The sequence below is a fragment of the Chelmon rostratus genome, chromosome 18 (assembly GCF_017976325.1).
Source record: "Chelmon rostratus isolate fCheRos1 chromosome 18, fCheRos1.pri, whole genome shotgun sequence".
In the NCBI taxonomy this organism is placed as follows: domain Eukaryota; kingdom Metazoa; phylum Chordata; class Actinopteri; order Chaetodontiformes; family Chaetodontidae; genus Chelmon; species Chelmon rostratus.
The window spans coordinates 11,640,497-11,654,776 of record NC_055675.1 but is presented as its reverse complement, the minus strand read 5'-3'; the positions used below and the strand labels follow the sequence as shown (position 1 = coordinate 11,654,776).

The 14,280-nt window shown below is 38.7% G+C and overlaps 1 protein-coding gene across 1 annotated transcript; it reads left to right on the top strand.

Annotated features, from left to right (window-relative positions):
* Window positions 1-1,805: 1,805 nt before the first annotated feature.
* Window positions 1,806-13,872, top strand: tmem63a (transmembrane protein 63A). Its single transcript, XM_041958362.1, has 23 exons — window positions 1,806-1,916; window positions 3,957-4,152; window positions 4,447-4,526; window positions 4,734-4,812; window positions 4,997-5,034; window positions 5,176-5,318; window positions 5,784-5,826; window positions 5,936-6,044; window positions 6,207-6,277; window positions 6,416-6,496; window positions 6,914-7,031; window positions 7,189-7,322; window positions 7,580-7,723; window positions 8,385-8,538; window positions 8,627-8,733; window positions 8,829-8,915; window positions 9,186-9,251; window positions 9,748-9,910; window positions 10,506-10,611; window positions 10,818-10,985; window positions 11,098-11,213; window positions 11,304-11,354; window positions 11,893-13,872. Exons 2-23 carry the CDS (start codon window positions 3,982-3,984, stop codon window positions 12,025-12,027), a joined length of 2,364 nt encoding a protein of 787 aa, XP_041814296.1. The 5' UTR covers window positions 1,806-1,916; window positions 3,957-3,981; the 3' UTR covers window positions 12,028-13,872.
* The last annotated feature ends 408 nt before the right edge of the window (window positions 13,873-14,280 follow it).

Genomic DNA, 14,280 nt, shown 5'->3' with positions numbered 1-14,280 from the left:
GGCAATTCCTTCCTGTGACACAGTGAACATCTTCTTGTGTTTAGGTTAAGTTAAGGTCATCCTTGTTGTCGAATGTAGAGCTTTTTTGCTTTCCTTAAGGCTTCTCCCAGCTGAAAGTATTATAAAGTATTTTATGTCATCTGTCTTAAATTTGCAATAACTGATTTTTTGGTGACTTGGGGTCAGCGTGAGATCAAAACTCTAATCATTTAAAGGTTATTTGATGAACTTAGCAAACAGTGGCCTACTTATGCATCCAGCAGATAAACAGCAACATTAGCATTCATTAGGAGTCATGTTTCCGGCCGTTTGAAGAATGCAAGTCCAATAATCTGTAATGCTGCTATCTTGGCCAGAGACTGAAAACTAAGTTATGAGAGCACTGAGAGTGAATTGAAAGTTGCGGTTTTATGGCGCTCATGTGCCAGACCATTTCTTGGCCAGGAGAAGGCATGTCCTGGAGTTTCTGCTGTTTGCCTGGCAACCTTGTGATGATGACAAGACTCCAGGAAGATAACGTATCTGGTAAATGAGTAGTTGCAAGTAACTCTCCCATAAAATCACGTTGTTTTAACATGTTGGTTTTTAGACAGGTTTCTTGTTTCCCTCAGTTCCCATTTCCATTATTTATTTCTGCTAAGCTTAGCTAACCAGCTGCTGGTAGCGCTGAGGTTTATGGATGTAAAATCTATCATCCAAAATTCAGTAGCTCTAATATCAAGAGAATGTTTTTAATTAAGCTCACTTATACTTGAGGGATGTACACCAAGTAGAGTAGCCCCGTGACTGCTAGGGACATCTCCAAACCAGTGGAGAGGGCTGCTCTGCACTCTGGCATCTGGTATTTATTAAACTGCACAATATGATGAACAAATATGTGCATAAAACATTATGTTATGTTATGTTATGTTATATGTATCATGATTCTTCAATTCTTTTGAGATATGAATTTATCCAAATCATTACTCTATTGCTGATCATTTCATCACTTCCATTACTGTTCATTAAAATGTTTAAATAGGCCATAAATATAGTTTTATTTATTTAAATTTTCAGATGTAAGCCATACTATCTTCATCATGCCTCCATTTTACATTGCAGTATCCATCCTCAGACTTAAATATTTACCTAATATGTTATTTTTAGAAACCAATAGGACAAATATGTACAAAACTGCTGAAGTGGTGCAATTTCAGTGTGTTTTTGAGGACAGGGTATATTTGCAGAAATGCCCTTTAACTTTTATTTATGTATTAGTGAAACAAATCTGCACAATTATCAGTGACTGGACCAGCTGAACTTGAACTTGAAGTACTACTTATCTTTTTCATGAGGTGTCACTTGAAATAATGTAAATAAATGTTGACTTTCTTCCTGGTACCATAATTACTGGCTCCATGGCAATGATTTAGCAGAAAGTATACAGAATATATATATATATATATATATATATATATATATATATAGCACTTAATATAATACTCGAATATATTTTGCTGATACTGCTGTACTTGAACACAGTAAATTTAGTTGTACACATATTTTTAATTCTGGCAGGCTATTACCACTGTATTTAGGGTAAGTAATGGGCATTTCTATCTCCTCTACCACTTCTTCTTCTGTGCTGTAGACAATTATCATTGTTTACTCCCTCCTCGTACTCTTCCCATCATTATCAACTCTTTAAATTAAGCCTAACTTGCACAAGGGTTAACAGAGCAGTAGAGGGAGGTTCCTGTTGCGCCTCTCTGCAGAGGCGCGCGACCCAGGATCTCTGAGCACGAGACGGATGTCTACCGTGCCACAGCGTCTACGCATGTGCGGAACCGAAAAAGGAAGGTAGCGAAGCCGGAGTTACTCATATTTTGAGTATTTACAGTAGAAAGAAGACCCCAGGGAAAAGTACAAAAATACAGGTAAGACAGTCCACATACACATACCAACGTAGGTGATCTGGAAACGCGATTTGTGCTTTTTCCAAACTAGTAAACATGTTGACATAACCCGTTGACAAACCTTTTGCTTAACTTACCTCTTTAGCATTAGCAAACTTTTCAAGCAGCTTGTGTTTCACTGTAGTTCTCGCTTAACTGTTATTTTAATTAGCTTGTTTAACACGACACAGTACGCTTTTGTTCAGCTCTAAGCTCGGTGGGTCTGTTAAGTATCGTAGCACTAACCGCTCGTTACAGAGGCAGTTGACTGTCAAAATGGAAAGCAGCTGTCAGGACAACAGGCTTCACTTTGTACGTCGGAGAGAAATGCCTGCAGTGATAACAAGGAGCAGATAGATTACGAAAAGCGTCTGCTAAATTCTAATTGTGTCACTTAAGTTATACTTAATCTATAACTTAATTTATTTATTCATGTCAGAACGACAGCTGTCTTATCATAACTATACGGCACAATTTTTAACTGCGTCCGCGTGACTCATCTAATTCAGGGACGGTGGGGCGCGAGGGCTCTGTTAACGACTTGTGAAGACTGGGATTTGACATGGACTCAACAACTGAAACCACACACTGGCTGACAACAGTTTTGTCATTTTCCGGCTATGCCTCAGCATGACCAAATCCCCTAATTCTTTAATCTTATAAAAACTAAAAACCAAAGGCGTAATTATGTTGCCACACACGTCTGAATATACCCAAATAAGCAAGCAGTGGTGTAATGTCATTAAGTACATTAAGTCAAGCACTGTGCTTAAGTAGAATTTACGTTACTGGAGTGTTTCCATTTTATGTTACTTCTCCTCCACTACAATTCAGATGTCAATATTGCACTTTACTCCTTTACATTAACTAGTTACTTTAAAGATTCAGATTCTACCTACAAAACAGGTGGCTACTTGATAAATGCATTGTTACAGAATAAGTTGCCCAACAATAGTAGTTCATACAAGCTTAAGGTGCAGCACCCAAAAAGGCTAGTTGCACAATAGCGCATCTTTATAAAGAAGGATATGATGTATGACAAAATGACCAGAGATGGTGTTTGCTGCAAAATGAGAAAGAAATATTTCACATACAATTACTTAAGATTTAGAATGCAGTACTCTTACTCGTAACAGAATATTTCTACACTGTAATTTTGCCATTTTTACTTAAGTAAAAGATCTGAAACTTCTCCCACCACTCCAATGTGTAGGCTTTAACTGCAGCCAAAGACAACAGCAGTTGATTTTCACAGTTCCTCCTTGCTGGTTTGAAGAATACTCATCACATCCTCTGATTTAGCCTTTAGTTAAGGTGAAGTGGAGTTAAAAATTGTTTTAAAAAGCTGAAAGCTGCTTAGTTGTTAGGATGAACATCTGCAGCCCTGATATGATAAGGATTCTACTGCTCGGTTAACTGTGATGGGTATTTAATTTGACAGACTTAATTGATTAATTAATAAAAAAATACTTGATATATTAATTGATAATTACAGTAATTGGTAGTTGGAGTTCTACTTTGCTGTGCTGTTAAATTATGATGTGTTGCAGGTTGGAATGTCAAAAAAAACACTACATGCAGTGGGTGAAGTTAGTGAAATCACAGATCAATAATCTGCATATATGCTGCACATGGTTGGAGAGGCCACTAATGTAGGAATTGCCTTACTTTGCCATATTTATTAATGTATCGCCTACAGTTTTCAGAAGTGATTAGTTGAGTCATTTATCAAGCAAAAATGTCAAATATTCACTAGTTACAGCTTCTTACATTTAAGGATTTGCTCCTTTTCTTAATATCATATCATTAATCATTTTAAATGCAGTGTTTTGGGGTTTTGTACTGTTGGTTGGTAAATAAAACATAATCAAACAATAAAATGTTAACTTCATTTTTCAATATTTACAGACATTTTATCAACTAAACAATTAATCGACAGACTAATCGATAATGAAAATAATTGTTACTTGCAGCCCTAGTGTGTGTGTCATTATTGTGCTATGATCAATCTCTGCTCTCCAGACAAACTGCTTGTTCCACTCCAGTGATGTCTTCCGTGTTTTGGGAGCAGTGGCCCCTGCTGGTCAGAAATGGTACCTCTCCCCCCACCTTTGCGGACAACAATAGCTGCTTCAGCTCCACACAGAGCACTGTTCTCAAGGGAGTCCAATTTGGAGGAGTGCCGGTTGTGCTCTTACTTGATTTCTCTGTCTTTCTGGTATGTGTCTGTCTGTCTGCCTGTGATGAATATTGGAAATCTTGTGACCTCAGTTATATGTGCTTCTTTCTGTATTTTTGTTATAGGTAAACACAGTCCCTACCAAAATGCTTTGTATTATCTTTGTGTCACTGCAAAAATTGCACAAGAATGTTTTTTCCATTATGCAAAATTACATTAACTAATAAACTGCATCATTGTTTTTACCAACCATTGCTTTATTCTTGTCACAGCATCAATACCTGATGTCACGATGTTAAAGCTAATTGGTTCTGTTTCTCATGCCGCCTACAGGTGTTGTTGGTCCTATTCTCTATTATCAGGAGGAAGTTCTGGGACTATGGACGTTTGGCATTAGTTGCAGACCAAGAAGGGTCAGTGCAAGATCTCACACACTTCTGAGTTCATTGTTACTTGTTGCTATAACAGGCGAGTAGTGCCAGCAACATGTTACCCAGGACACACTTCAGATGTGAAATATTGACCAAAATAGTGAGATTAATCTTTTTTATTTTTTCAAATGAATGAATTAAATAACTTATTGTCAGATTTAGTCCTTGACACTGAACTTTGTGTATTAGGTTCACTGAGTCAACACACCGTCGTTATGGACGCATGTCATCTATTATGTCCAGCATGGATGACCCTGAATATGAACTGGTATGTAAAAGAGAATCTTTTATCTTTTTATCTTTCCAGCACCCAAATCAGCAAAAATGTGGTTTTAGTCTCAAGATACTTTTGTGAGACCAGACTTGAACCATAAAGAACTCACCAAATTTTCCTTGTTATTATAGTTTTCATTGTATGTTTGTATTAACAAAGTGTTTTTCTTTGTGTTCAGGGATGCTGCTCTTGGCTGCCTTACATCATCAGAATGGAGTAGGTGACTCTGTAGTGTGTTGTCTGTATTGCTGGTCATTGTTTCTCAACTCATGGCTCAACCCAAGCTATTTTATCATGCTCTGTAAACAAGCCACACAATGGTTCCTTCCAATCAGTGTGTGTGTGTGTTTGTTTCAGTGAGGAAAAAATAAAAGCCAGATGTGGCATGGATGCTGTTCATTACCTGTCCTTCCAGCGTCATCTGATTATCCTGCTGGTCGTCATAACTGTCACATCCCTTGCAATCATACTGCCTGTCAACCTGACCGGAGACCTGCTGGGTGTGTGTTGCATCTCTGTCTTTTAGGCTAAAAAATACAAGAGACCGCAGTGGTTACAGTCCAGCATTACAAATTTTTACAATACAAAAAAGTGTCTGCTAATGGCTAAAATTACAGTTAGCTCTCGTATTTTGAAGGCTACTTTATGCACAGATTATTGGTGAGGTGTCATTAGTGTGTGCTCTACAGAGCCTTCAAATGTGAATCAAGCAGTCAAAACCCACCAGTCACACCACAGTGTACTGTCCACTTCATAATCAGCGACTAGTCCATAAAATTTGTACTTTTTTCTGATTTCTGATTTCGTCCATTTGGCCATTAAAACATGTTTTTGTGAAATCCAGGGTTAGGTTGCTTGTATTCTGATTCTCTTGTTTTTATCTTCTTATTTCTTCTATTGACATTTCTTCTTACAATATGTATTTTTTTACAGTTCATATTGTTAATGCTTTTTATTTCTTTCAGATAATGATTTTGGGAAGACAACTGTTGGAAATGTTCAGAAGGGGTAACTACTGTATGAGATATATAAATCTAAGTTTGTAATTCAAAACCGTTTTGTATGTTTTGGTCATTTCAAAATGCTTTTTGGTGTCTATCATTCATTTCGTTTCTAGAAACGACCTGTTATGGCTACACACAGTGTTTGCAGTTCTGTACCTGATACTGACGATTGTTCTGCTGCGACGCCACACATCTCAAATCAAAGACATGGGCAGAGAGACGGTGAGTGTCTGACTACGACAGGATTTAATGTCATTGAAGTCATGAGCATCAGCACTTGCTCTGAATGTCTCCCTCTAATGTATATATTTTAACTGTGTACACATTACTCACTCACCTGTGCTGGTACCTGACTGATCTGTGAATCTGTCTTTGTGTTTGTAGGCTAGAAACACTTTGTTTGTGTCTTCAGTTCCTAAAACAGCCACAGAGGAAGCTATAAAGACCCATTTCACGTGAGAAGACTAAATTGTAAAATTCACTGTTTCCGTATTTTGGGAGTTCGAACTTTGGTCTTGACGTAGTGCGCTTGCATGTTACCATAAATGGCGCCACCTGCTCCATTCCACAGTGTCAGTGCTATTTTTGTACAGAGAGGCGTACCCTTCCTGTCAAGTGAGTGCTGTGACCCTGGGTTATGACGTGGCCAAGCTCATGCACCTTGATAAGGAAAGGTAAGAGGTAAAAAAAAATCATGTGATTATTGCCCTCTATGCCATTGAATGCATGCCAGCTTGTGCAAGTCAGCATGGCCACAAAGCCGTGGCCTACAGATACATTAGATATATTTTAGCAATGTATCTGACTTCTATTTGCAGAGACAATTGTCACCTAACACAACAGCTTTTAGTCTCATTATTTTAGTTTAATGGTCGACAAATTTACTGTATGATTCCGTCTGGCTCTTTAACTTTTCAATAGTAAATGTTTTCAGATGTTGTTTACATATATGCAGAAGAAGTGGTTGCAAGTGGCATGTAAAGCATGTTTCAGGCATAGAAGTGCAGTATGTGTTTAAAATTTTGTTTATTTAGCTTTATTTTCTCAAAGTTAAACCAACTTGTGTCTGTTGTTAACTGTCTGAACCCCAGGGTGCGAGCTGGAAAAAACCTGCGCTACTATGAGCGTATCCTAGACAACACAGGGGAACGTGAGCTGATTAACCCCCGTTTGTGTAGTCACTTCTGTTGCTGCACCAACTTTGAGAAGGTGAGATGGACCAGATGATAAGTGCAGTTTGTGCTTTTTCATCTTTTATATTACAATTTAGGTTAAGAGATGTAAAAGCAAATACACAATCTTGTGACAAAATGAAAGTGGTTCCTTCAGTTTTATTAAATCATTCAACCTGTGTGTTTGTGTTCAGGTTGATGCCATAGAGTACTACAATTCGAAAGAAAAAGACCTGCTGGAAGAGGTGAGGAAGCAAGTAGAACTGGTGCCACAGCGCCCCCTGGGGATTGCCTTTGTCACCTTACAGACCGAGGCTATGGCCAAGTAGTGAGTACCAATTTAAAGGTGTCTTTCTCTGTTGGTACCTGCGTCTATATTTACAGGCAAAAGAAGTAGCAGGGATGATTTGTTGGCATACAGTATGTGCCAGTGTTTTTTTTTTTAACTCCAGCCTGATCAGGACAGTGATGTCTGCATTTTATTGTCACCACATGACTTTATAGTGGAGGCAGGCCTTTGGGCAGCTGTTATTGTTGAAAGCTGGTTAATGTGTATCACTAACAGCAGTCATTTACTTACTTCAGCATTCTGAAAGACTTCAATGCACTCGACTGTGGTGACACAAACTGCTGGTGTGGGAGGACGCCCCAACCTTCATCCAACAGTGAAACTCTGAAAGTGAACAAGTGGAGGGTCAGCTTTGCACCCCATCCCAAAAATGTGTATTGGTAAGTTCTGAAACGCCAATCCTTCACACAGTATGTGCTCCATGCACATCATATGACTTAGTATTCATAATACTGGTGCCAATATGTCTGGGCAAGAATTCAATATAGTCATTAACTGACTTTTAGTGGAATCACATGGTTATTGTTAACAAAATTCTGATGGTCAAATGAATGATTCCAATTACGTTGCAATTGAATAAAATGAGTTTTTAGAAGTTGTAGGTTTTTTGTCTGTTGTAATGCATAACAGTGGAACACATTTTATTGCATTGATCACCAGTTAGATCTTTTTATATGTGACCTTGCAATGTTGGTTACATGAAAACATTCATAGTAATATTGTGAACATTGATTTCAGCCATATCATGAATCATGAACCCTGGACCTTATTTTAGCCATTACTGATCCATTAAAATATGGCCAATTTGACCCTGATACCAGTACAAGGGATCAACTCAGGACATCCTCATTCTGTGAACAATATCATCTGTGAAATGTTCCAACTTTAGCAAAATACCTACATGTAAAATCATTTTGAGTCAGTTCATTGAGGATGTAGAATAGAAATGTGGGGTACCCCACACCGTTATGTTCTGTCTACTTTGTGCTGCCTTTTTGTGTGTAACTGGCCTGTTGCTTCTGTCTTTCTTATTTTCCCCAGGGAGAATCTCTCAGTGCGGGGTTTCCGCTGGTTCATGCGCTACGTGCTGCTCAACTCCTTCCTTTTCTTTCTGCTCACTTTCCTCACGACTCCCACCATCGTGATCAGCACCATAGACAAGTTCAACGTGACTAAGCCCATCTACTATCTCAATGTGAGACTTATGCATGCAGACACTCATACTTGTCACAATATGGCCTTCAAAGTTTGGAATCTACAGTTTGCTTTGTTTTTCACTGTAGAGCCCTATCATCAGTCAGTTCTTCCCCACTCTGCTGCTGTGGTCCTTCTCTGCGCTACTGCCCACCATAGTCTACTATTCTACACTAGGAGAAGCACACTGGAGCAGGTATTACACACACACACACACACAGTGTGGGAGTGGAGTGATTGGTTTCTGTTGGCAGAGGAAAATGTTTTGATGCAGTGCCATCTGTGTCTCAGGTCCAGTGAGCAGCTGAGCATGATGCGTAAGCTTTACTTCTTCCTGCTCTTCATGGTGCTCATCCTCCCCTCGCTAGGACTCACCAGGTAATTTGCAATGTTGCCAGTTTAAATGAGCAACAATTTGTCCAGCATCAAGTTTTAATGTTTATTTAACATAATTCAGTTGTAGTTTACTGTAGCAGTCAGTATGTCAGATGCAGTAATCTTATCTTTAAGATGTGACTTACAGTTGGCACGCTAGTATGTTTAAATACCACATAAAGAAGTGAATGTCAGTTGCCTGAAAGATGTATTTTGTGATTCAGGGAAACCCTTGCCTAACTGTTAGCACTCTTTTTTGTTTTTCTCCATTAGTCTTGCAGTGTTTTTCCGCTGGCTGTTCGATACAGAGTTTCTGTCTGATGGAAAACTGAGGTTTGAGTAAGTATTCCCTCTTTTTTGCTTGTTGCTTTTTTTTAAAATTCTAAACAAAAATGTACAAGCTAATCAATTTTAATGAATGATTTTCAGACTTTTGGATAGTGTTGTCACATGGATTTTAAAGAAAGAAAAATCATATTTCCAGGTTACGTCAGTTTTACTGTCACAGATCATACATGTTCAGTTGTAGTTGCAATGTTTGACTCATTATTGTTGCAGTCAAGACTGCATTGTTTTGTAATCTAGTCTCACATTTGTACTTTTTAAAATGGTTTCTCTGAAGTTTAAAGTGTTTGTTGAGTCTGACAGAAAAATGTGTGTTTAACACACAATAAGAAAATGTTCTCACAGGTGGCCAGGTGCTTTTTATAACAGCGGACGGGATTTCATTTTCTTAAATTTTCTCCTCTTCGTAAACATCTTCTTCTCATTGCTTGCTCATTGCAAGTTTATACTCCTCTTTTTTTCATCTGTTCATTTTCCTTTCATACACTAGGTGTGTGTTCTTACCTGACCAAGGGGCGTTTTTTGTCAACTACGTGATTGCAGCGGCCCTGGTGGGCTCTGGGATGGAGTTGCTGCGGTTGCCAGGTTTACTGCTTTACACCATTCGTATGGCATTTGCTCGCTCTGCTGCGGAAAGGAAATATGTCAAGCAGGTTTGTAATGGCTATGTCTATTAAAGGAATTCCACAGTTAAAAGTCATTACTGTTTTTGTATCAATATCATATATAGCCTGGAACAGAGCACCAGGGCCCACTAATGCACTGAATTGAAGAACTTGTGACTTTTTCATTGGCCAGGAGTCCTGTTCAGTTACAAATTCTTATTTAGCAAGGTTAAACTGATAATGCATGTTTCAATTCATATCAAAATATTTATTGATTTTTTTAGAAAATGTCTTGTTACTGTTTATAAATGGTGACCACTTTCACGTTGTGCTTTCTCCTTGAAGACTTGCAGGGAAAATCTTCGGTCAGTTGTTCCAGACTATGCAGGATATGTAAACAAGTGTTAATATGTGTGCAAACATGGACAATGTGCAATAGAAATGTCAAGTGCTCTGGCCAAAGAACGATCTGTGTATTCTCTGACTGAAATTTACACTGTGTTGTCTTTTCAAGTAAACTCACGTCAGTGTAAAGTTTAAGAAGAAGAAGAAGAGAATATTTTCATTGGAGTTTTGCCCTATTCTCAACCTCAACTCAACGTTTACAACTTTTTAAAAATTTGTTTTTTTAATTTGTTTCCAGAACCAGGCCTATGAGTTTGAGTATGGAGCCATGTATGGCTGGACCCTGTGTGTGTTCACTGTCATTATGGCTTACAGCATCATATGTCCTGTTATTGTGCCTTTTGGTGAGTAGTTAGGAGGGCTGTACACGTGCATGCACTCACACACTCTCTCTCTCTCTCTCTCTCACACACACACACACACACACATACTTCATTCTGTCAGCCTTTTCTGGAGACCTCAGAGTTCTGTACACATTTCAATGCATACAACATATTTCTAGTCACTTCCATGGTGGGGTTTTTAATAGCTGTGTTGCGTGTGTCTACAGGTCTCCTGTACATGATGCTGAAGCAACTGGTGGACAAACACAATCTGTACTTTGCCTACCTGCCTGCTCGCATAGACCGCCAGGTCCACCTGGGAGCTGTCAATCAAGCCCTGGCCGCGCCCATCATCTGCCTAATATGGCTGTATTTCTTTTCTGTCCTCAGAACAGGTTAGAAACAAGTAGGAAGTTACAAAATCTATACTTACAATATCATCATATATTCTACATAATAAGTAAGATCTCTGTACCAGCATTTAAACTATACTGTCTGGTGTTTCAGGCTTCTTGACGTCCACGTCTTTATTTACACTGGTGGTCCTGTGTGTCACTGTCCTCATCTGTGTCAGCTACACCTGCTTTGGCCATTTCAAGTACCTTAGTCCACACAACTATGAGGTGAGCGTTGGGCGCTTGTGTGTGCATTTTGCTGTCACTTCTTTGTCACCCTTCACACTGAGCCCTCATGTTGCTTGTGCTCTTTTGCAGGTGAAAGAGGAGGATGAGGATGCAGCAAAGGGAGTGGAAGAAAACACCATGGTACTGTATTTGTTCTATAACAAATTCCACTGCAGGAATAAGTACAAGTTAATTTATAAGAACTTTGCTGTAAATTCTTTTGCCCTGTTTGACTTCCTGGTTTATTATTTATTAGCAAAGTAACATACCGTAGCTTTTAAAGATTATTATCAGCCTCTGTCAGCACAACTGATGAAGTGATTAAAGAAATGAAAGAACTGAAAGTGAAGAATAACAGGTCAATGTTTTCATCCTTGTTTTCTGAACGGTATGCTAATGAGCTGATTGTTCATGATGAGCTGTTCTTGCAATGAACTATGGTTCATTCTCCCAAGCCAAATTCATTTTTGAAGCGTCCTAGTTTGCCTCATACAATTTCATGACCTTTCCTTAATCTTCAGCATTCTTTTGTATCAAAGTCAGACTTTGGACATTACATGCAGCATTACATCACACACATCAGGGAGGATAAAAGAATACACAAAAATGACTACTAAGAAACACTTGAGTGCTTTTCTTTGTTTTCAGTACTCATCTGTTTTGTGCTGTTTAATTACAGGTCTATCTTCCCAGAGTGCTTAATCCCAAATCACCTGCCAGCACCACACAGGGGTCTAAACCTCAGCTGTCCTACGGCTCTACGGAGGGCAGCCCGGTCTACAGCCCAGTGGAGGAAACCTCGTCAGATGACTGAATGTATTTCAACACTGAGTCAGAACTTTGGAGACAGGATCCCCATGACTCCTAATCGTAAATCTGCTTCCTTCACAATGATTTCAGCGTTGTAGTCCAAGCTTGAATTCACTTTCATCCTACTGCTCAATCAGACACAGTCTGTCCAGTTGAGAGAAAATGTCCAGATGGTACAAGAGGAACAAGTGCAACAGATTCCAAAGACCAGCACTTGTCCAACTTCTATACCTTTTGTTTTTGGAAATGTGGACAGTGTTGAAGTTGATATTTGGATCATTATTTGCACTTGATTAGTATAGCACACATATTCATCATAAACCTGCTTAATTCTCTATTTCATTCTTAAAGCACAGTTACTTGTCATATTTTTCTGTATGAGGCCTCTCTGATAAGGACCATTCACCAAGGAATGTTAAGCCAAAACCTGCCATTTCAAACAAGCCATAATGGTGAGATTTGTTTCTCACGCATGCCAAAGCTAATTATGAAAGTATTACCAGAACAGCACGATCTGATATCCCTGTGTTGGTGTTGTTCCTAAGACATCATAATCATGTTGCTCCCGGAAAATCATGGCAACCAACCAATCATGATGTTGGGAAGTCATAGCTTTGAGACTGGGGAAAAAAATTGATAAATGGAGAATAACATGGGACAAATTAGCCTTTCAAACACATGGTTGTGAAAGAGTGTATTATAACCCAAACCATGTCTTTTCCCAAATCTAGCCGAGTAGTTTGGCTGCCTAAACCCAACCAAACTGCAACAGAAAACTGAAAATTAAATAAAAAAATGAGAAGAAGAAGTAAACAATAAGTCAAGAATAAGTGCCACACAGGACAAGTTCTGTGCTTGGTCCATTCATCCACCATGACCTGCTTCCTATGTGGACTTTGTTGCCTTTTCCTCAGTTGCAATGGCTGTCCTGGAGCAACATTAATGATGAACATTATGAATTAGGAACAACACCAGCATGGTGATATCAGATTAATCTACCAGAACAAGATAATCATCACTGATGCCAAAGAGATGGACAAGCACAGCTCGCTGTTTTTTGTCCACTTTAGATTTCTTCACAGTGCCTTTTTTGATGCCAGAGGACAAAACCTGCCAAGGGAATTACCTATTGCCTAATGTTAAATAATGCAATTTTTGTATCAAGAGAGGCCTGTCTTGTGTTTACTTCAAAGAGCTTAATGTTTTACTTTTGTAACAACAAGAAAAAACTGATAAGACTGCAAACTTTCAGTTTTGCAGGAATTTTGCTACTTTTTTTTATTTTACTGTAATTTTAGGTCAAGGTTTATTTGTGTTTAATGTACTTTAATACTTAAACATGCTTTTTTAAAATGTCCATTTTAACAAGGACCTAAACCCTTAAGGCAGCCTTGTATCTGTTCAGGGGATGGTAAAGCATGTTGAAGTTAAACATGAAATGTCTGCAGATTGCACATGTTCAGAATGTCCTCGTGTTTTCTTTGTATTTGGTGATATAAATTTCAATATTAAACAATCTAACATGCCATTTTAAAGAACAAACAGCAGCAACAGTAAGGTGTGTGTGTTGTCATTGGGGGGCACTGTTGAGCTGCAGTGGGGCCGCCTTACCTCTTTAATATTCATACAGCAGTGACAAAGGACAAATGCAAAGTGCTGCATTGAGGATTTCTAACTTATTCTGACAATGGTATGAGCCAGTTTACTGAGTGACAGTTTCAGTAGCTCCACCTCCTCACCTGATCTTTCACTATTGTCTCCCCTTCTGTTCCTTTTCCTGTTGCTTTCTCTCTTCCCTGCCCTTTTCCCCTTTCTCACCACGGTACCTGCCTCAGATGAGAAAGACCTCTGTTGTCATTTGAAGTCTTTCGGCGGACTGTTGTGATTAGCATAGTTGTTAAATATGGTTAATGAAGTGCTAAGCTAACAACATATGTAGGTTATTAGCTATAGTGTAAAGAGGGACTATTGGACAAGGATCAGTGCACCCTTATTGGGGTAGTTGTTGAAATCAAGAACAGTAGCTACTGAAGTCGTTCTTGATCTCTAAACTATTGCTGACACAATTTTTTCATTATTTGCCCTATGGATGTGAATGTTTACATTTACAGGCCTTACACACTGACTACATCAATCACCCATCACACTTTCGGTGTTGATAGTAATTGCATATTTTAGAGGCCAGTGGTCATGCATGCATTTTGAAGATTATTTACAAAGAGACCTTGAAAAACACTTATTTTAACTTTTTTTTTAT